Source organism: Apis mellifera, linkage group LG1 (genome assembly GCF_003254395.2).
Source record: "Apis mellifera strain DH4 linkage group LG1, Amel_HAv3.1, whole genome shotgun sequence".
NCBI lineage: Eukaryota > Metazoa > Arthropoda > Insecta > Hymenoptera > Apidae > Apis > Apis mellifera.
The window spans coordinates 13,135,538-13,159,431 of NC_037638.1; the positions used below are offsets into that span (position 1 = coordinate 13,135,538).

General features: G+C 28.7%; 1 protein-coding gene across 1 annotated transcript in view; it reads left to right on the plus strand.

The window, feature by feature from the left end:
- The window catches only part of LOC725489 (farnesol dehydrogenase), a 49,653-nt gene extending 43,784 nt beyond the window's left edge, over positions 1 to 5,869 (plus strand). The window contains exon 6 of the mRNA XM_016917911.2: positions 5,770 to 5,869. Coding sequence (XP_016773400.2) covers positions 5,770 to 5,778 — 9 coding nt within the window. The 3' untranslated portion in view covers positions 5,779 to 5,869. The remainder of the gene's footprint in view (positions 1 to 5,769) is intronic.
- Positions 5,870 to 23,894: the final 18,025 nt, after the last annotated feature.

Consider the following 23,894-nt stretch of genomic DNA (forward strand, 5'->3'; position numbering starts at 1 on the left):
ATTTCTATGCTCGTATCTATACATTAAAATTCATTCATAAGAAAATTTTCATACAATAAAGAAATTATTTATTTCAATTTATTTATTTACATGTAAGATTCAGACAAGAAAAATTAAGAAAGATTTTTATAAAAATCTTTTTTGTATAAATAATTTCAATATAAAAACATATTAGAATTTACATTCATTTCAAATCGAATACAATTTGTTCAAAATTGTTAATCAATTTTCATTTTTCAATCTACGCAATTCAATCTATCCTTGTCAACAACAATCGTACGCTTCCAATTCGTTTCATGTTCATTGGTATTTTCCATCCGCAATCATACACACATTTTCGTTTTTATACGTGCAATATCATCGAAAGTAAATAAAACGCTCGTTAGTAAACGTCAAATCGTTTTTGCAGCGATCCGGTTAGCTCGTGAGAGAGTACAATCCGCGTTTAATCGTACATAATTAAGCGGCATTTTCGCGTTCTTTCACCAGCAACAGGCTGGCCCCGTGTGTGGGAAACGGTGCAATCTCATTACAATGCCGAAAATAGCTCGTATTTGGTATTGGGGCAAATGGCAATCGGGTATGGCGGCGAATCAGTGGCTCGATTGAAAAGCGTTCCACGATTTAACGTTAATTCGTCCAATTCGATAGGAACAGCGTCGATATCCATCATTACGGTGTGCATCGATAAAAATTACATTTAATGGTTGGCAGCGGGACGGATTGACATCGTTTACCTCGATTCCGTTAATAGAGGATCACGCGACCGTGAATTCGATCGCGTTCGAGCACACTCGGACTCGTTTTTGACAACGAGGCTTCATTTTGCCCTCCTTTCAACCTCTCTCTTATCGTCTATTCTTCTCTATCCTTTGAAAAGAGAGAAAACAAATGTGAAAATTGCTTTCTATTCTTGAAGTTTGCTTCGTTGAAAAACGATGTGAAGTGTATTTGAACGGTTTTTAAGTATTTAAATAGTGTCTATTTTTCGATTGGCTGAACGAAAAGTGTTGAACATTTTATTTTTCAGGATTAATAGTGAGTTTGGTCAATTTTAAAATAAAGTGTATAAATAATCCAGATTTCTATTTTATGTGTATTTAAATATATGTATATGTATGCTATTTCTTTTAGTTAAAATGATCGTATTTAGCATTGCTTTATTTTTTTAAGTTTAAAATATTTTAAATTCCATGCATTTTTTAAATTTATACATAAGATTAATCTTATATACTTTTTAGAAATTTAAAATTAGATCTAATTTTTAACAAAAAAATATGATAAAAAACTTTTGTTTTCATTTGTGCTTGAAAACATTTAAACTGAAGAATAAATTCTTAATAAACTTTTATAAATAATTTAATTTTTATTATGATTTATTAATAATTATTCCATTCTATATATTATTATAAATATACTTATTATTAGAATTTGCAGATTTATAAAGTAATATATATAAGTATTATATATAAATCAATTTCATCACATTAACAATAAATTGATTAAACAACAAAGAACTTATATTAAATTATATACATTTAATATATCATATACTATATACTAACAAAATTCCTCAATGACACACTTAAATATCCATATACACTTTGCATTCAACAATAATAAAACTTATAATAAAAAAGGATATATAATGAAACAATTCAAACAATAACAAAATGTACTGAATACTCTTTTCCAAAAATTATTGCATTATTTTCTCTAGATATTTCACAAAAATTGGAGGAATAGCCAATGAGAAAGTCGTACGTTGGAAAAGAACACAAAAGTTATGCATAGATTTACATTGTGGTTGTTTCCGCTTTGGTTCACGTTACACTATGGAACTTTATGGTCGTTACGTTGCTCCCGCGGTTTCGACCTCGACGATTTGTCGATAATACGTGCAGGGAAATCGTATATTCTTATGGGAATGACAAATCATTGCTCGAATCCCGCAGCGACGGCTATTTTTAAAAATCAAAATGGAACTCGGCATAGATCTTTAAACGATCGCGTTCCATTCCTCTTAAAAATGTGATACGAAACAATTCCCGTAGAACGTACATAAAAGAGAAGCATTATACGGCTAAAATGTTTTTCTGCCGGATGAAGGCACGAGGATGAAGTCTTGTTTTTAAAATCGTGAAAAAATAATCCAGGTAAAAGGTGAGCGGCAGTAAAAGATCCCGATATACGCTTGAAATGTTTTTCTTTCTTATGGAAACGTGGACTCGACTTCTAGCTCACCTTGCATTTTCCATTCCTCGCTTCTTTCAACATGACATACATTTCACTGTTAACTATTCATTCTTCAACCTGAAAACGTTGGGAAAGAAAGTTGAATGACCAACCAACTTTTTGTCAAGTTTGAAATTTAATAAATAATAACTGAAATAATTATCTTATCTTGCTAAAAGTTTATTAATAATAAACTAACTTAACAAATTAAAATCTTTAAAACTGAAACATACATTAAATTTCATAGAGAAATTATTTATAAAGGTTACAAATATCTCATGATATTTGAAAATATATTGAAAAGAATGGAATAAGATATAAAAATTATATAAAATTATTTTAACAATTAATTAATAATTAAAGTTATCTCGAGTATACTTCATTCTTTTACCTTGCGATATTTTTCCAATATTTAACATTTAAAAACTTTTTTCTTTCTTAAAAAGAGAATTTCAAAGATAAAACAAGATTAGAATAATTATCAATAATTACTATAACTAAATTTAATTCTTTAATTCATTTTAAAAATAAAATTCACCAAAATTTACATTTACAAATATAATGAACAATGATATTATATAATATGAAACTACATAAATATACAAACTACTAATATTAGACTTATTATTTATTTAGAGTTGTTATCTATTTACAAGCATTTTAATGCACAATTCTTGAAAAATAACATTCATTCTTTTCATATATTGATACATAAACATTTTTTATCTTCTTTTTATAATCGATTTTCTCATACATATTTTACCATTATAATTAATATATTTTTATAATCTTTTAACTTAAACTCATCTAAACACGTATAATATTATTGTTATTCATTATTGTTTCATCAAAAATCTTTCAATCAATCACCTGACTGCAAATTGCTCTAATCTTCGACCGCACTACATCTCCCTACTATAAAACAAGGAGAGCAAGGCACAAAGCAACGTTCATTTTGAAAAGAAGAGGCAACAATGATCGTGGCAAGTTCAAAAGTGGATGCTCTCAAAACGAGCGACTTTAACCGGCCGCCTCTATTCCATCAGACAATAGAGAGAATGTTTGGAATTCGAATTTGTCGCAAATGCTGGTTCCATTGTAGCTGGAACAGCGTGCATCGAGCTGCTAATACGACGAGGTTGAGTTTTTCACGCCGGTTGGCCATTCTGCAAAGGCTCGCCATGTCACGGTCTCGCGATACTCTCGTTTCGTAAATCCTACGATCCGTAGTCCGACCCCGCGTTACTCTCTCGTCTCTTCCGTGTCACCCCGTGTTTTTTGTCCATTTTCACGCGAGAACGAATGTATTTTTCGATATTTCGCGGCCCGTGGCACGCGACGAGTTTTGTACTCTACCGTTAAAGCGAAACGACTTTCGAAATCGACCGATCGAGAGCGAAAATAACGTCGGCATATTGTTGGACCTCTTTCACTGAGATCCTCGCCTGTGAACGATGATCGCTCAGCGCGATCACTGCGATGTTCGCGTTTCGAAGATTTTCTGCGTTTTATAAGATCAATTTTTTTTTATCGATAGATAAAAATCCATCGATAGATATTTTAAACGCTGAAATTTTTCTTTTGTTGGAAGAATATTCTTTTCTATAATCTTTCGTTGCATCAAGTTGAACATTTTAGATAGAAAGAAAGATATAATTGCAATATTATTACAGATTACGATATAATACTTGTATAATAAATAATAACAAATTTAACAAAAGTTGAAGTTTATTGGAAAAAAATTAAACATTGTAAAATATTTTTCATTGTCTTACAAAAGAAAATTAACAAAAATATTTTGTACATAAATCCTTAAAATATCTAACAAAACAAAATTCAATCGAGTAACAAAGTTTAGGAAATTATTACGTAAAAATACTATAAATAATTATTTTCATTTTCAAACTATTTATCATTTCTCCTTATCTCTTATCAAAAACGACATCTTTTATAACAAAATAAACGAAAACGAAAGATAATTTCGCCCATAATAAAATGGAAAGAATAATTTTCCACACTAATTACTACACAATAGCATTCATAGAGACATTACGAAGCTTACTTCTAAGGAAAACTTGTTTCTTTGACAACGATGTCTGATGTCTGCGGAAAAGCGAGCAGCCACCCGGGATGCCATTCCTCTGGGCATTTTTTTTCGACGCTAAAGCTGTTTGCAAAACATGTTTCGCTAAGAGAAGGTACTACTATTCAAATGGATGATAGACCAGCAGGAACCAGATGGGCGACACGAGGTGGAGGGGAAGGTGGGGGAAAATAATTTATTCGAAAGTTCGCGTTCGACTCGGTCGCGAGGCGTTGTCATAGCTGATCTTAAATGAAAATGATTTCCCAGGGGAGAGAAAAACTCGGGAAGGGCTGTGTAACGACCGTCAGGAAAACGAAGCGAAGGGTCCCTTCTTAAGGCTAACTCTCACCTCTTTTGCCAAGGAAAAGACTCTCGCTCGTCCTCAAAACAAACGGAATTAATATTATTTTTTTTCCCTTTTTATTGCGGTTGCGGTTTTTCAGATTGAAACAGAGATTACCACGCTTCGAGGATTGCTTTCAAATCCCTTCGATCGAGCAGTGTTTACGTCTGCGCACATACATTTTATTCGTGAGAACCGCTTAACAAGATTCAATGGACGATTCGAAACATTGAATTGGAGAGAAAAACTCGGGAAGGAGTGAAGAATATTTAAATGTTGGTAGTGAATCTTAGGATTCGTGTTAGTGTTCCAAATGTAAATAAAGAGAGAGATTGAACACCGGGTACTATTTGTCTTTCTTAATGCAGACTTGATGTTCTATTTTTCAATTGAACGTTAGTCTAAATCGATATTTTGTAAAAAGAGTAAAATGTTTAAGTTTGTAACAATAATTTAATTTGTTTAAAAATTTTATTTTAGTCATTGCATTCTCTGTTTTATTATTTTATTTTATTATTTATTATTTTACAAAAAATTTTTTTATCAAGTTTGATATTTTATTTATTACAACATAACATTTTTATAATTAGTAGAAAATAATATTAAATGACATATAATATATATATAGACCTAATTAATTAATATTTAAATATTACAATAAATACTGTACAATTAAAAGCATGAGATGATTATTTTATAAACAATTTATTACTGTCAGAAGCAATTTAATTTTGCATTTGACGTAGACAAATTATCAAACTGTCAATAAATTTATTAACTAAGCTTATGTTATATGTTATAGCTTATAGAATATATTATTCCATAATATATTGCAATCTTGTTTTCAATGAAAAATTTTCATCATGATTTATTCATATTACACTCATGATTAATTATCTTGGAATTTCAATGTAACATATTCTAAAGAAATCACACTCTATATTATAATCGCTAAATATCTGATGCAAATCCATTTCATAACAATCCATTATTCTCCCATTACTTTTCTCCTTCGTTCCCAACAACTCTCATCCCTTATTCCAAATATAATATCTTCTCTAATCACCCGTGCAAAAAAGCTTCTACAATTTTAATTTCAATCTAGATCGTCTAACAAGACCCAAGGCTGTTTACACGTACAGAGACCATCCTCGCCACTCCTCCATCGGCGGCATCAGAATACGTATTACGGAGGCGTTTACAAATCCAAGGGACGAAAGTTTCATCATAGGAGGAGGGGGAGGGAAGGGAGAGGGGTCGGTCGTCTCGCAACGACACTTGAGAGCGTCCTCCATCGAGGCGGCAGCGCGAAAATTCAGGCTGATTCGTCTCTGCCAGGGCGAAAGGAGCAAGAGGGTGAACGAAGGATCGAGCCTCGGCTGCTCGGGGGTACAGGGGTGCCGCCTCTCGGGGCCTATTTGTAAATCAGTTCCCGGTTGCTGGATCCTGATAAACGTCCTCGTTACGCGAAAACGTGCCGGCGACGCGATTATTTAACATCGCGACGCCTGCGAGCAAGCAAGCAAGCAACCAACTCCCTCCCTCCCTCCCTCCCCGAAACATTTGTCTCTCGCCCTCTTTCCGTCCTCCTGGCCCCCTCGCACACTCTCTCTCTCTCTCTCTGTAGTCCCCGGATGCGACGAATCCGTCGTGTCGCTTGCACTGTACGTAGCCGTATCTAAATTGCAAATATTCCGGCCACGAGATCCTGGCCGCTCGGGCTACAGGGCGAGCAGCTGTATGCTACGGTGTGTCTTTCGTGGGAAACGTTTATTTTTATTGGGGAACGAGAAGCGCGAGGGAGTGGAATACTGTGGGTGTTAATAGGGGCGAGTGAATTGGGTAAAATTGCATTTAAAGGGTAGGTAAGTATTTGAGGAACGTGGTCGGTGAAAATGTTAAATTTGAAGTTGATGGCAAGATGGAAATTTTTACAGAGGATAAAGACATAGTTTATTTCGAAAATATTTTTCGACTGGAAAAGAACATTCGATGAAGGATTGTGTCACAATGAGCAATGTTAACGTTTCTCTTCAGATGAATTATTAATCGATTTATGTTGATTGCGTTGAAATATTTGATAATAGATTTTAACAGAGATATCTATTATGGTACAAAAGGAAGAAGTTAGAAAAGAAGTAATAATAGTAATATATAAAAGTTTTATGGATTTTTCTACAAGATAAAGAAATGTTTTTTTTGTGATTTTTTAATGATTTATTAAAAAAAATTGAAGAACTGTGTAATTCAAATACAAAAACAATTTCAATGAAAGATTAGTACAATATTAACTATTTATAAATCAAACTATTATAAACTATTAATAAATCAATTTAGAATATATAATTAAAAAAAATAAATGTTTTTTTTAAATAGATTTTTAATTCTTAATCAAATCACTTCTTGATTGAGTGATTATATTATATACAAATATATAATCATAATCAAAATCATTATTATGAAAATGACATATGTGTCATGAAACATTGAACATTCTTTTCTCGTAAAATTATTAATAGTAATTTTTTACTTTTAATGAAATTTTATGAATAGCAAATTTCATGAAGCATAATGATTTATATCTATAAAGAGAAATCTTTTCTTACCAAAATTTCAATGCATTTTTAAAATGTAATCTTGAAATGATACGAGATAGAGGAAAATTTTAAATTAAAAAATATTTAGAATTTAATGCTTCATTATCTGTTATAAAATTTTACTGAAATGTTGTTAATAAAATTGTATTGAAAATATAAAAACATACTAATTTCATTCTTTCAAAAAAAATATCTTATCGATAAAAAGAATTACTCGACATATAACTTTTTGTTCTCTACATAAATTTTCATTTAAATCAGAATTTTCAGATTAGATAAATTTTTGTACAAAATAGTATTTTAGTAATACAATTATGAACTGTAGATACATTATGAAAATTATAATATAATTATTTGATTCAATGAATATGTTAAAATTAATCTAATATAATAAAAACACAAAGTTAATATAATAACGATGTTAACTTAATATAATATAATAATAACGATGAGATATCTGTAAAAATTGTCAAATGCATCTTCGTAAAGCTCAAACAAAATTTAATTTAATTTATCTTAAAAATTGATTATAATATAATAAAATCGATATAAATACTTTGTTTTCCTTATTTTATTCTTCCTGTTTTCTTTCTATTCTTTCTCCTCCCCTCCCCCTCCTTTCTCCCACTTTTATACTGTTTCAATGAAAAACAGTAAGCAAGAAGATATAAAAAGTTCGCTTAACAACTTAGCAAGTATACGTATCTGGTTGCCGTGCAATTTCGAGCAAAAAAGGGGCGGCTATTGGTGCGCGACGCGATGTTTAAAAGGATGTAAAAACTGGTATGAACGGTTAAAAAATTAAAAGGAGACGGGTTTTTCTTCCACGGTGTTCCGCCACGTAGAGATCAGAGAACGGACGAGATTTCAATTATGAACGCGTTATCTCCCGGCGGGTTGCGGGAGGAAAAGTTTTCCCATTAAAAGGAGCGCGCGACGATCGAAACGGATTACACGAGCATTACCGCGGAATTCTCGCGGCTCATTTTATGCTCTACCGACGAATGGAAAGTTAGACCGAGATGCGGCTACCGTGCTCCAATCATTGACTTTGTTCATGGTTTTCGTTGTAATATCTGTAAGTTTGCCGATTGTGATTGCGATGTATGATCCTATAACAATCGAAACTGAATTGTATAATTCTTTATATGTTTGTTAAAATAAAGTATCTTTTATTTTGTTTAAAATTTCTTTTTCAAGATGAAGTATAAACTGTAGATTTTAACATGATAATGCAATTTAATCATTACAATAAAAAATTGTAATTTATCTATATCTCAATAAAATGTAATATTAATTTTCTTCGAAATATGTATCTTTTCAATAGTTATAAAATAAAAAAGTTTGATATTACGTTTATAATTCTAGTATTAATCTATATAGATTAATTTTGGACCAAATAAATAAGAATAATTAAAAAAAGAAGAATGATTTAACGATTAAAAAAATATTATATTATTTATAAAATAATTTTGGACCAAATAAATAAGAATAATCAAAAGAAGAAGAATGACTCAACGATTAAAAAAATATTATATTATTTATAAAATAATTTTGGACCAAATAAATAAGAATAATCAAAAGAAGAAGAATGACTCAACGATTAAAAAAATACTATATTATTTATAAAATGATTCTAGTATAAATTAACTTTTATAAATTAATTATAGATCAATCAAATAAGAATAATCAAGATAAGAGGAATAATGAAGAAATTAAAACAAAAAATATTAAATTTTACATGCTGAACATATTAAAGAAACATATTAAACAAAATGAATATTTAAAAATTAAGAAATATTATTGTGAAACATAGTAAAAATATTCTAGTAAAATGGCAAAAAGTTAAAAAATCGAAACTGGTTGCAAGAATTTTATTCTCGTGTCGCACGGTCGATAACCCGCCGAATTTAAGTTGTACCCCATATTTACCCGTCAGCCGGATAGACGCAGACACTAAAAGTGCACCGCACCACAGCGGAGAGATCGATCGAGAGGGAAGGAGAACCACCAACATTGTCGTCATCGCGGGTCTCGTAATGGAGTGCTGTTGACGCGACGTTGACGACGACATTGAAGGATCGAGGAGAAATTTTCCTCCGTCCAGGTCCGGACGACGTTCCTGTCGATCAAGCAATTAGGTTCCGCGACTTCTCCCCCGCTTACAATCCCCCTTCCCGTCTCGACCCCTCGCTTGCGTTGTCCTCCTTTATCTCACGGGAGAAGCTTTTTACTACGGTACCAGTGGAAAATGTCTTTCTACTGGTCGATGGAACTTTTATCGATATTTACGTCAGCCGCTTGATAAAATTCGTGCTCCGCGCTATGAGAATCGTCGAATAATTTTGGTAGAAAAAAAAATCGCACAATCTGTAAAGATTTTAAATATAATCGTGTTTTATAATATTTTCGGAAAACGTGTTTTAGAATTTTTTTATAAATATATAAAATTCTTAATTGCGTTATTTGTTATTTTAATTAGGACCATATAACGAGGAAGAAGATAGAGAAAGTCCTTAATTTATATCTACAAAGTTTCTACATATTTTAAATGAGTTCAGGTAACAAATTATATTATCCAAACTATTAATAATATTATTTTATATGAAATTTCATAAACATATGGAAAATAATTATACATATATATTAGAAGAAGTGAAATCAACTCTTAAAACTTTAATATTTTTTTTATTTATAACAATTTAAATATTTTGTAATGATAGGAAATAAAGAAAAACTTTAAACATATGAAATGTTTAAGTTTAGAAAAAATAAATAAATAAAAAATGTTAATAGTTTTTTTAATTTAAGATATAAAAATTTTATAAATATAGTTATTACAAAATAATTTTATATTTCTGAATATCATTTATATAAATGAAATTTTACATAACACTTCATTTTATCTAGTTTTATTTGAATTATAAACATTATTTATATTTTTATAATATAATATAAATAAAAATTTTATCTATAGTACAAAATAAGCAAAAAATTGATACATTAAGCATTAGGACAATTTTTGCTTGCAAAATTGTTTTTAAATTTTATATTTGATACATTATGCATTGTTTATAAAATAAAAAATATATTTTAATTAGACACAAAAATTGATTATTGAAATAATAATTAATTTAACTTTTGATAAATATAAAATGATGAAAATGAAATTTCCTTTTTTTCCTTATTTTTCATTTAATAGCCAGTATAGTTAATAACAAATAATCAGTCATAGTTGTCACAAATAAAATTTTTTCAAAGTTACAAACCACAATTATTCATTATCGGCATTTTAACACGAAAACGATAATCGAATCGTATTCGAAAATTGTTGTTCCGTCAAACATGCAATTGACAGCAGTTTGACAAGTACGTCGTTGAAGGATCGGGGAATTGGCGTGACGCATTTGTTTTTTTTGCACTGAGAGCATTAGTGACTTTGGCATTATGACAGGAAAGGTCACTCGATTCTGGTCAAGAGTCCGTTCGCTCTTCAAAAGGGTTTTTGAGAAAAATTCGATTCGACCTACGTCTTTTATGTTGGATGATAAACGAGAAAATTTCATCGGCCCTTCTTTTTCCGTACCGTACGATTCGACGTGTTGCAATCAGATTCTGATTAATGCCCAATCTTCGAGACGTTGCGAAAACGACGAAACAAAATTTCTAAACAGGTCAGTTTGATTAATATCTGGATTAATGTAAAGCACTTATATGCCAGAGTTTCTTTTTAAAAGATAAATAAAAATTTTTTTTATGAATATTTAAATAAATAATTTAAATAAATAATTTTAAATCAATGTAGAGCACTTATCTATCAATAATTTCTCTGATAATCAAAAGATATTATATGGAAATAAACTTTTTTAATAAAAATAAAAATATTAATAGAATAAAATTAATAGAATAAAAATTTTTCTTTAAAAGAATTCTAAATTGATAAATATGACGACACATCTTCCTATTATAATTTTTATTCTAAGAAAAATATGTGCAATAGATATAATCTGTCTTAAAATAATATCTTAGAATAATTATTATTAAAATTAAATGAGAAATTTATTTAATTAAATATTTTATATAATAATAGATAATATATAAGATATTAAAAAAATGAAAGAAATATTAATCAAAATATAAAATAAAGTTTCTTTTCCAATTTTTGATAATTGATTACCGAATAATTGACAGAAATCATGATAATCAAATCGAATTATTCCAATGAATTTTATCCTCAAGCGACTTATTCTTTCTTTAAATACATCCACCAAGCAATAATTTAATTATATCTATTTTTTTTTAATTTTTAAAAATATTAATCGATCGTTCGATTTAAACTTTCTATTCAAACAAATTGAAAGAATAAAAGATTCGAATCTCAAATTCTTAATCTCCATGCAGCCCGAAAGCGAAAATCGTATAATCACTCTTGAAATGGGAACGACGAAAGCAAAAAAAAAAAAAAGAAGACGAAAAGATTATAAGACAAACGAATTAAAGAATAAAAATTTGAATCCCAAATTTTCACTATCCGCACAAGGTGTTCAACACAGAAGCAAGGCGTATAATCACTCCCGAAAGGGGTATAAAGGAGAACGACGAAAGGCAAAAGAGATTCACGAGCACGACGGAACCCTACCCGGGGATAGCAGCAATTATTCGGTTCATTTAGCCCGCGGTATGTCGGCTGAGTAATGCCGGGGTCTTGTGCAGCGGCCACAGCCAGAAGGGGGGATACGCCAGAAGGTGTGTCACCCTAGAAAGGCTTTGTAGGGAAATTCCTGGAGCGTCGAGGAAGGGTACCTGGCCGGTTCCCGTAGAGAACACTCGATACCATTTGAAAGCACGTAGGTAAGCATTTATCTGGAATATCCTATTTATCTTGGCCCTGGAACACGCGCCATCCCTTATTCTGGCAATTCGGTCACGTCCTACCAGTCCAGCATTTCGACGAAAACCTGCAATTTCGATTTCTTCCCCAAGATTTCCACCCTCCCCACCATCTTGTCCATCTTTCTCTTCATCTTCGTCGCTCTCTTGTCATCTTCCTTGTCTCTTGTCCATACATTTTCTACGCAAATAGTGAACAAAGATGATCGAATTCCGAATCAATAGATGTAAAACAAATGCATATCGATCGATTGATTTATGGGTGGAACAAGATCTTAACAGTTTCAGAGATACATGTTATGAAATAAGATATTTTTTTCGAATATTAATTTGTTTTTAATAGAATTCTGTTTATATGAACTTCATTTAAATTAACGAAATTTTACGTAATATCCGATTATTCAAGTTTTAATTGAATTCCTATTATCTGAATTATTTTCAAGCATTATTCCATTTATGAACTTTACAATATGTGTATAATAATACAATTAGAAATGTATATTGTATAAACAGAATATAAGTAATTAAGAATTAATTCATTAAGCATTAAATATTGTCATGAATATAAAATAATTTTGAAATTTATTATTAGTATTTAATGTATTATATTTTATGCATTTTAAAGAAAATTTTCGTCAAATTGTTTTAATTATAAAGATGAACTTTTATTAAATTCGAACGAAAAATCATAATTAGTAAAGGAATTAGATGGCTACATAAACATTTCCAATATAAATAATGCAATAATAAACGTACAAAATAACTTATAAACAAATTAATACTTGCTTATTAATATAATTTTTACGACATAAAAATATTATATTTGAACATAATATTGCATTGCATTATATGAATTAAAATTACAAAAAAAAAATAACTTCAACAAATAGATTTCAAGATTGCAAAAATTGTAGAAATTGAAAAAATATTATTTTATTTATTAAAAATAAAATTCCAAATTAGCTTAACTTAATTTAATTTAATCCAAAACTATTTTAATTTCGCAGTTCGAAAAAAATTCGTGATATCGAAATTGGAAAAATGATCGATTTAATGTCATAACTCTCAACTCTCAAAATATCAATATTTGGCAGCCATTAGTTGGAATTATTTCATCACATGGCTGCCTCACGAATGATTTCTTTTTCTTTTCTGGCTCAGTTCATCGAATCAACTATATAGATAAGAAACTAGAATCTCGTGTACAAACGTCAAAAAGAAATATTGGCAAATTGGCAATTGGCAAATAAAGCCAAACTACCGTTTGCAGAGAATATCGCGTAGACCGTTCTACGCGTGGAAAATCAATCTAAGCTGACGAGCTTTGTTACCTTTCGACCGTCTTCGCGTTTGATCGTTCTTTTCTGGCTCAAACGGTTGTGAAAACAAACAGAGACAGAGGTTATCACAGAAATTTCACGTGTCGTTGGATACGAAAAGAAGAACTCTCGTTGCCTCCAGAATCTGGGACTCTTTGCGGATGTTGTCGGTGGTTGGATGAATTTTGGTTGCTTGTCGAGACGACTTGGCGATATCGCTATTTTTCGTATTGGTGCAAGCTACAATCCTGTTTTTCCCATTTCTGGGCAGGAATGTTTTTGCAATTTCGAGTTTAAAATATGGTAATGGGATAATGAATCAGTCCCGACAAGAAAATAATTAGAGGATTTAGTGATGGTTAAAAGAAAATTGCGGGATGAGAAAAACGTTTTATGTTTAATATCATAATTTTCTAATGAAAAGTATTGCTTAACCTTTAAAATAGAGAAACAACTGTTATTTAAATATAAATTGGTTTATAATTTTATAGATTGCAAGATTATCTTTTGATTATCTTTTGAGTTGACAAGTTTAAAATTTGTTATTATTACTATGCGTTTTACTATTATATAGGATAGAAATTTCAAAAATATCATAAAAAGAGATTAAAGATATTTTATATGTCATCATGTTTCAAAAGTTTTTAATATATTTTTGAATTATTTGAAGCTTTTTAATTTCTTGTATTTATATTGTATTATAGTATTATTTAAGAAATTTTTTATTAAATAATAAAATAGAAATATTGGAAAATAACTTTTAGGATTTTTGAAGCCAAAAATCATGTGTTTCCAAAATTAAAATAAGACAAACTAATTAATAATAATTTCTAAAAAAATTTCATTTGTTTATTTAAAATTTAAAATCACTTTCCTAATGCTAAAAAAATTATGTATCCTGTTATTTTAAAAATAAACCATTTGAAGATTAACTTTTCAATATTATTTTCTATGCATCGCATAAACATTATTTCTTTAAAGTTCATTATCATATATTTCTTCACATCATTCTTTTAAATATGATATTATATCAAAAATGAATTAAAAGAATAGTTTCCATTAAAAAAAAAACTTAATTAGAAAAACTGTTGCATGTAATATATCTATTTTATATAACTATAATTAAAGTGATGTTATGAAGGTAACTAGATATATAAAGTTATACTTTTATCTCTATTAATTATCGAAAATATTTTTATATTTTTAATAATCGTAAAACAAAAAATCGTAAAGAAAATATAAATCTGCCATTCTAATTGTTTTAATATACATATTTAATAATTAATATATCATACAAATGACTTTGCATAAACCTAATTATCATTATCATTATCAAGATAACGATGCGTGAAGAAAACGCCAATTCATATTATATACAGACGATTCATATTATATAGAGACGAATATGAAGAAAGACTAGTCTATAGAATATATGGAGAATAGTCATTCTAGGCAAAAAAAAAAAAAAAAAAAAAAATGAGAGAATTTTATAGAGTTTTTGCATAAAACCTCTCCGTCCGCATAGAAAGAAAATTCCAACTCGATTTTCCCTCGTTGAATCAAATAAACATAATAAAATTCTAGAGAATTTGAAATCGAAACAAAGCCTCTACAAACCGATAACGTTTTCGCACGAGGTCGTGAGCTTTTTCGACCGCTGGTCCCTCGAAACCGTGCCATTCATCCCCCGGTGTCCGGGCGCGCGTACAGACACGTCGACACAGCCAATTATCACGGTCAAATAGTCGCACGACACATTAAATTATTGCTACCTTTCTGCTTCGAGAGCAAATTTATCTAGAAAAGCGGGACATGAAAATTTGCGAATCTGTCTGCACCGGATACACACTGAACGTTGTAGAAACGCGTGAAACTGAGTTTTAGACGAATTCGAGCATCGTGATGATTCTCCCGTAAAATGCAATTTCAAATTCAACGTTCCCATTGTTTTCTCCTTTTCTTTCTTTTCCTTTTTCCTTTTTCCTTTTTCCTTTTTCCTTTTTTTTTTTTGTCCCTTGATATTTTTCATTCTCTATAGAGATGGTCGCATACAAGTACAATTGTCGAATGGCTGAATTGCAAAAACAATTAATTCTTGTGGCAAAGTAAATACATATATGCTTTTTGGAATAGGAAACGTGAACGTGGGGCAAGAGGGAGGGAGAGAGAGATAGAGAATCGTAATTTCAGAATTTTGCAGCTGTGCGATTAACTGAATAACTCTTGAATTTCGCGTTCGGAACGTAACGTTGCGCGATGGTGGTTTCTCACACTCCAGAACTTCTCTCGTCCGACCGTGGAAATTCCACTTAATAACTGTTTCTAATCCAGATGGAGAATCGAGTATTTTACTAATGGTTGCCTTGATTTTGCCCAAAAGTTGTACTCGATGAATTCCGCTTATAATATCCGTGACTGATAATACCCAGAAATATAATTTTGCGTTTAAATTTACCGTTACGACACCTTCTGAATATAGAAATACCTAAATTAATGTTTCTCGATTAAAACTCATTTTTGTTTATATTGCTAATAAAACTTTCGTTTATTTTGTTCGTTAAACTTTGACTTATCAACGTTATTCATAAATGAAAAGTTAAATTTATTATTATGTTGCTGTAACGCATAAACAATTAATGGAATTTAACGGATTTTTACAATTGAATCTTTTAAAATTATCCCATAGATTGATTTTACAATTATAAAATATTTATTATAATTAAACGTGTAACAGATTATTTATGTGATAGAATTTTAATTTTCTCATTTCATTAGTTATAACTTTTTTGAAATAAACTTCATTTACAAATCAATAGATTTATATCTAGCTCATTTTTAAAATTATATAATTTGTTTATATATGTAAATATTCGTTTTCTTTATGTGTTTTAATTTCTCTGCAAAAAAGAATTATGCCACAGGAAATTTTGCTTAATATTCATAATTGTTGTATATAAACACATAATAAATAATAAAATTAGAAAATATAATTTCCTTATTTATTCCACTATGTGAAATAACATTTAGAATCTTAAAATATATATATAAATATATACATAAAAAAGAATCATTTTCAATTAATTATTTACCAGATTATTCAATAAAACTTGCAAAATATTCTTATATACTTTAATGCAAAAACATATTTTATCAAGTAAAATAATCTTAAATAAAATATTTTCTAATAAAAACAATTTTTGCAAAGTTTTTTTCTTGATTCAATTTTCAATATTTAAAATAAAATAAAAAATGAAACATTTTTCCAAATGCACTATTAATAAATCTTCATTATTAATAAATTTAGAAAATTATAATATTAATTACGCAATTTCTACTGAATCTCCCTACTCTTCATAAAAACTTTAATATCCTTTTATTCTATCATTGTGGCACAATTCCCTTGCCACAATGGTAGAATTAAAAGATCTTTCATTTAATCGGGTATTAACGAAAATATTCCAATAAATGGAATTCAGATAAATGGAGTTCCACTGAAACGTTGCATTATAAATCCGCTCTAATTTTTCCCAAATTAATAATGCTTTCTTAAATGATCAATTAATTTTTATTTTTTTTTTTTGCGTTTAAATAATTAGTAATTTTTATTCACTTGTCTTATTCCGTATCATTTGATTTCAAATTGGAAATCGTTTCTATAATCAACGTTCTAAGGCATAGAAATTAATATCGGATGCTAGTTCAACCGATCGCGTGCGCGGAGTGCATGACGATGTTATAAGTAAACCGCGCATGCGCGCGTTGTACACAGTAATTATGTGTTACCTACCCGTTAAGCAGCACTTCGTTCTAATGACGTCATGTACGTCCTGCTAACGATGAGACTGTAATGCGCGCGGCCTGTGTACAATGCTTGAAAAGCCGAACATTACAAATCTCGTGAATTACCATGGATTCTGGCGAGTTAACGCGATGCCGATCGATTATTAACTGCGAGATTTGTGTGTTCTGGCTGACCGGAGACGCGTTCCTTCAGTTTCGACGATGATGATCGATCGACGGAATTTTCATCATCGAACAATTATCGCGAATTGAATATAGATGACGAACATGATGCTCTAGACATCAGCAATTCTTATCTTTTGTTTAATATTCCATTTTCTTTAAATAATTTTCCATTGATTCTCAAGATTTAATTCGAAATTCAAATCTATAATACGTGAATATGTTTACGTAATATTGTTTAAAATTTGGGAAAAATTTATTGTAAATAAAACATAATTATTGTTATTTTTTTTGTCTAATAAAAAAGTGCTAAATATATTAATATGTATAAAAAAGTAAAAAATTCATAATAATAAAAAATGTTTTAAGATTTTTAGTAAGAGTGTACATTTAATATATGGAGTAATATCGAATCGAAAGCTTCTAATTAATTTGAAACTTTAATTATTCTTTCGTTTTTTTTATGAAAAAAATTCTAAAACCTTTGTCGTTAAATTTTTTATCTTTCCCTTAATTTTGACTTCGTTTCATGTGAAGGTAAAATTTTAAAAAATGCCAAAGTTTTTAGATGTGTTAACAATTTTTAACCAACATTTTTGACTCTGATGTGGACAGTTAATTAACGTAGCTAATTGGGAATTCGTATGTTCCTTTGTCATTACATTTCTATATATTTATATCTACGTTGCTTTCAATCTTTAAACCAGATATTCCGATAAAATGTCACTTGTCGTGCTTCACTTTTCACCTTTACTCGCAATCCTATTTCATACTCACTCGCTGTAAAAATAATTTTCATCTTGCTAATTTTTCTTTACCCTTTTTGTTCTCATTGGCTCGAACAAATCTGCCAAAATTGTTACGGGTAATGCATAACGAATGCTTCGAGTTTTTAATGAACTTCTTTTTAAATACGTTCGCGATATTTTTACACTTTTTTTCTTTCGTTGAAAAGTAAATTACGAATGCTCGTAATAATGAAAGAAATATTATTAAGAAATGAATAGACTTTTCGATGAAATTAACTCTTTTAAATATTCATTTATTCTCAAAATTTAAACTAATTAGTTGCAATATTTGTACAGTTTTTAACAAATTTATAATTTCTCTTCTCTTCGAAATTCTTTCGTGACCTAAATTTAATTCTTAATTCAATCTTTAAAAACAGTCTCAAACTATAATATATAATCATCCATTTTATTTTATATTTAAATTTTACATTTTCTTTTCCTCTTTCTTTAGTCAAATGTTTACATTTATTATTGCTTCAAACAATTCTCTAATAATTCTTCTATAATTCTTCTCAATTTTTTTATAAATGATAATAATTATTTCGGATAAAATATATAAAAAGTATAATTGATGATTAAGTCTAATTAATGATTAAAGATGATAATTAATATGAAATCATAATTATTTATTAATAATGTATACTAATTATGTTTACTAATTATTTAATATTGATTAATGATTAAGAGAAGTAATCATAATTACTCTAATAAGTAATCATAATTATTATAGATCATGATTGAATTCAATAATCATATAATTAATAAGTATACTTTTAATTATGATTAAATTAGTAATTTATTTGTAACAGGAATACTGCATATACTTTTTGAAAAATAGATATTTATTATTTATACATTTTATCTATATATATAATATAATAATTTATATGTTTTTGTTATATTTATTATTATTATTGGATATAATTTTTCTATAGAAATTGAAGATATAGAGATATATTATAAAAAAAAATATATTATTTACTAATGGATATTAATTAATAATATTTAAATTTAATTGTTATTCACAAGTAAAATATAAAATACTTTGAATTATTATTGAAATGTTATCTTTAAAATCAAAAAATTTGTCATTGTACAAAGTAATCTTTCGAGTTAAGATTATTTTACTTTTTTGAAAATTTCTATTAAATTTCTTTGTAAATTTCAATTTTGTACATATACTTAATAATCATTCAAATGATTATAAATTATGAATTAATAATTATAGATTATTACAATAAATATTACAGATTATAAATTAAAATTTCTTTATTATTCTCTATATAATAATAATTATTTGATTAATAATTATAATTATTATAATTATTTTCTATAATCAAGTATAGTAATGATGAAAATGTAATTAATTACTGCCCAACTTTGCTTCGTAGACTATTCCCAAAATTATTTCGTGTGAAAATTATTGGCATTGATGATATATTACCAAGAGAAAAACACCTTTGAAGATGTTGATCATAAGATATACTAATCACTAGAACATCTTACATTGTTTAATGCATGATGTTTTTCCGAATGACACATTCCTAAGCGACATTAAGTCACGGCTGATGATCATAATCAAACTTGCTGAGTTCTGAATTCCTAAAGTCTAGAATTCGGCAGCAACCCCTGACCACGTAGAACAATCCATCCAGCCAGCTAGCCACCCTCTCAAGTGAGAAGAGCCGTGCGGCGTTAATTGATCAAATTACAGGGCAAGCATCGAAATTGCAGAGCTGTCCGGCCTGTTTTCCAATCGGTCCAAGTCGAAACGGGGACCGGCTCGTGATAACCCCTTGCCAACATCACCTTCCAAGCTCACCCTGGAAGCTGGCTCGCTAGAATCAAGGGAAGGAGGACCACTTCAAACCGATGTTCCGCGAACCCAGTCGACCGGTCAAGTGTTCATTGCCGGTTCATTCGCGCGAATTCCGCTTTTAATTAATGACTATCCATCGGCTACTACTCATCTATAGTTCAATGATTGATTGATGGTATTGTTGATTGCCGATGAACACCGTATTCAACTTCGTTTCACCTGTAATCGCACTCTTTGCATTCTAAATATGATTGTTCGATCATTGGGGTCAATGAGGATTTTCGAGGGCAATTTGCATTATCTTGAATTTGATCAGGGATTTGATGTTGAAAATGATTGTCAAACGAATCATTTGTGCTGATTTTATATAGAAAGAATATGAAAGTATTTGGATATTCTATTTTTTAATAATTAACTGTGTATAAGCTTATTAATATAGGCAATAAATTAAATAATATTAAATAAACAATAATTAAACAAATCGGTTATGTAACATCAAAGGTAATATATCAATTGGAAGAAAAGTATGTGTTGACTTTAGAAATTACAAAAGAGATATAATAATCAGCAGATATAAAAGTAGTAAATCAGCAATAGAGATTCTGGAGATTTTAGATTCAAATTAATATATAATTATGATTAATTAATAGGTAATAATTGTATTATGTCCCAATTTATAATAAAAATCTGAGAAATATTATATTAATCACTCATTATGGATATGTATTTGAAATGTGATCTAATTAGCTAATAGGAGAATATCATTGTTTATAGGGATAAATTTACTTTATTAACAAGAGTATATATGTTATATTATGAAAATATATAAAAAAGCGATTTCTATTATATCAGTTATTTGTTTTTAACTGAATCATTGCACGTTGGAGAGTTATTAAAATTCATTAAAAAATTAGCTATATAAATAAACATTTCTTAAATAATTTCATACTTTTTATTGTAATAAATATTAAAAGAATATTTTGAAATTTCTTAAATTGTCAATAGTATTATTTTTTTATATTTTTGAATAAATAATATAATAATAATTATAGTATATTTTTATAAATAATTTAAGATCTGAATTTTATATCTAAGTTTCATGTTTAAGTAAATTTTTTTCTATAAATATTTAAATTGTTATTTTTTTGTTAGAAAAACAATTTTTATGTTTTGTTTAACTTAATATATTGTAATATATTGTAAGTTATTTTTAAAAAATTATTAGTTTATTATCAAAATAAAAAATAGAGATAAATAATATTTTATAAGAACAATTTCCTTAATATTTTTATTACAATATTTTATTAAAATAAATTGTTAAGAAGAATTTTTTTAATTTATTATATCTGTAGCTAACCAATTCCAACGCTAATATAGAAAGTATTTGAAAAACATTAAACATGATTTAGTATAATAATTAAAATATTTTAATCTATTATTATTTAATTTATATTTATTTATATTTATTATTTTATTATTTAATATTATTATTTAATATTTAATATTATTTAATATTATTAAATAATATAATATAAATAAAAAATATTTTATAAGATCCAATAACTTTCATAATTATACTACATGATATATTAAGAATCAAAAACTGAGAATTTGACTTATTAGCTTCAATTTTTCTTAAGAAATGCTCGAATAGATATTAAAATAGATGTGAAATTAAATATGAATACGTTGTTTTATGAAATCTAGAATAAATGAGTTACTCACAATGCATTTGATTTAAAATTTAAATATATGAAAAGCGAAGGTAAAAATAAATTTGAAAGAAATTGAAAAATTTTACTTGTTATTTTCATTTAAAAAAAACGTGAATGTATATGAATGTCTAGTGACTTTTCAATATCAATATTTATTTTATAACAAAATGAAATATTTTAGAAAGAGAAAAAAAAAGAGAGAGAAAATAGTTAAAAATTTTGACTCAATTAATTATATTATCTAATTTTTCTCTTTTAGAAAATTTTCTTATTCATTATACACGTTACACTTTACAATTATATTACAAAAATTTATGATTTATATATTGTAATATTTTTTTTAATATTTAACGAAAATAATACCGGTTATAAGATAAATGAATTTCACATATTTAAATCCGTTTCTAAATCGTTATCATTATCTTTACATTCCACATACATGCTCGAAATGAAACTTTCCGTTTGTAAGCTTGATGAAAATGAGAAATCAGACCGAGCTAAGCTCGTAATTCATAGAATTATTAGCGGTATCACGCAACCTGACGTACCTCGAGGTATACACAAGTCTGGTTCCTTCCGTATATGATCAACAATGTTGAAAATTTTGCGGTAGCAAAAATATCATCAAATGTACTTTCTGTTTACAGTAATCGTTTATTTCTTTGACGATTTTCTGTTTTCCACAAAAATACAATTTTCTCTTACTCTCCATATATAAAAACTAGATAAATAAAAATATTAAAACATCAATGTTAAATTCTATTATGTTTATTTAATATTTTTAACTTAATTCTTTGAATTAAATAACAGGCAAGTATTCTATTGCATATATCAAATAATAATATTAGATAATATTAGATGCATTGATATAAATTTACAAAATTAATATCAACTATAATTAAAACAGAGATTTAATTATACAATATTATATGAAGTACATATAATAGAAAATTATGTAAGGATTGTCAATCTTAAGAAAAAATAATTAATTTTACAAGATATTCGTTCTTTGACATCATTCAAATCCCATATAAAATTTTTTTTATATCATAATTGAAGAAATTATAATGTTTTTAAGATCAATAATTTCTTTTTTTATATAAATACTTTTTTTTTTAGAGGAAAGACTCGATAAGCTAATTTTTGTTTTCTATGCCTTTCTTTTCTAATAACCAAATCAAATTATTCTAATTTCGAATTTTCAAACATAAATTTAATCGTGAAATTCATTTTTATCCCAATCTAAAATACTATCTATTTTAAATAAATCGTCATCTTATGTATATAATTATTTTCAATATACACATATTTAAATATCCGTTATTTTACTTATAATCATTCGCACACATACAACACATTTAAATTCACAAAATTAAAAATCAATCGATCTGTTCTTAACGATCTAATCTACATCGTAATTTCATCGTCGTCGTGCAACAATTATGAAAAAAATTTCTCCATTGAAGCACGAGAGGACACGAGGCAACGTAATAAGAACCATCTTCGATGATTCAACTCCCTACCGTCGACGTCTCTTGCGCTATTTCCCAAACGAGTAGATCCTCCCCCCCTCTGGTCTTTCTTGGCCGCTATCTAAATTAAAAATACATGAGATCCACAGACTTGCCGGTGACTTCTTTTCTACCGCGAAGTGTCTTAATTACCAACCGAGTCACCAGAGGAGGATGGAAAAATTACGGTGGCCTGGAAGAAAAGGGATCCTTTTTCAACTTCGGTCCTCGCCACTGCTTGGGAGAGCTTTGAAAAAGTCAGCCACGCGGGCGAATTTCTGGCGAGGGGCTACCTACGGTTTCTCCACGGTGAAAAAACCCGCCGCGGTTCGGGAAAGACAGCCTCCTACCAGATATACAAGGGGTGAAAGAGGGTAACGGGAGGTGTTAATTAACTACTCGTCTCGCTGCCGTCAGAGACATTCGAGCAAGGGCTCGAGACTTTAACTTCGCCTCCCTGGCCGCTTGTTCATCCCTGTCGTTCGAGCAGCTGGCAGATAACGCAGCCGTGATGCACCGTTCAAGAGGAAAACAATGTTTTTAAGGGTGAGCAGCTGGCTTCCATTCTTAAAAACACCGGAATGAACTTCCTTTAGATGGTGTATTGGTATATAGAGTAACTTGG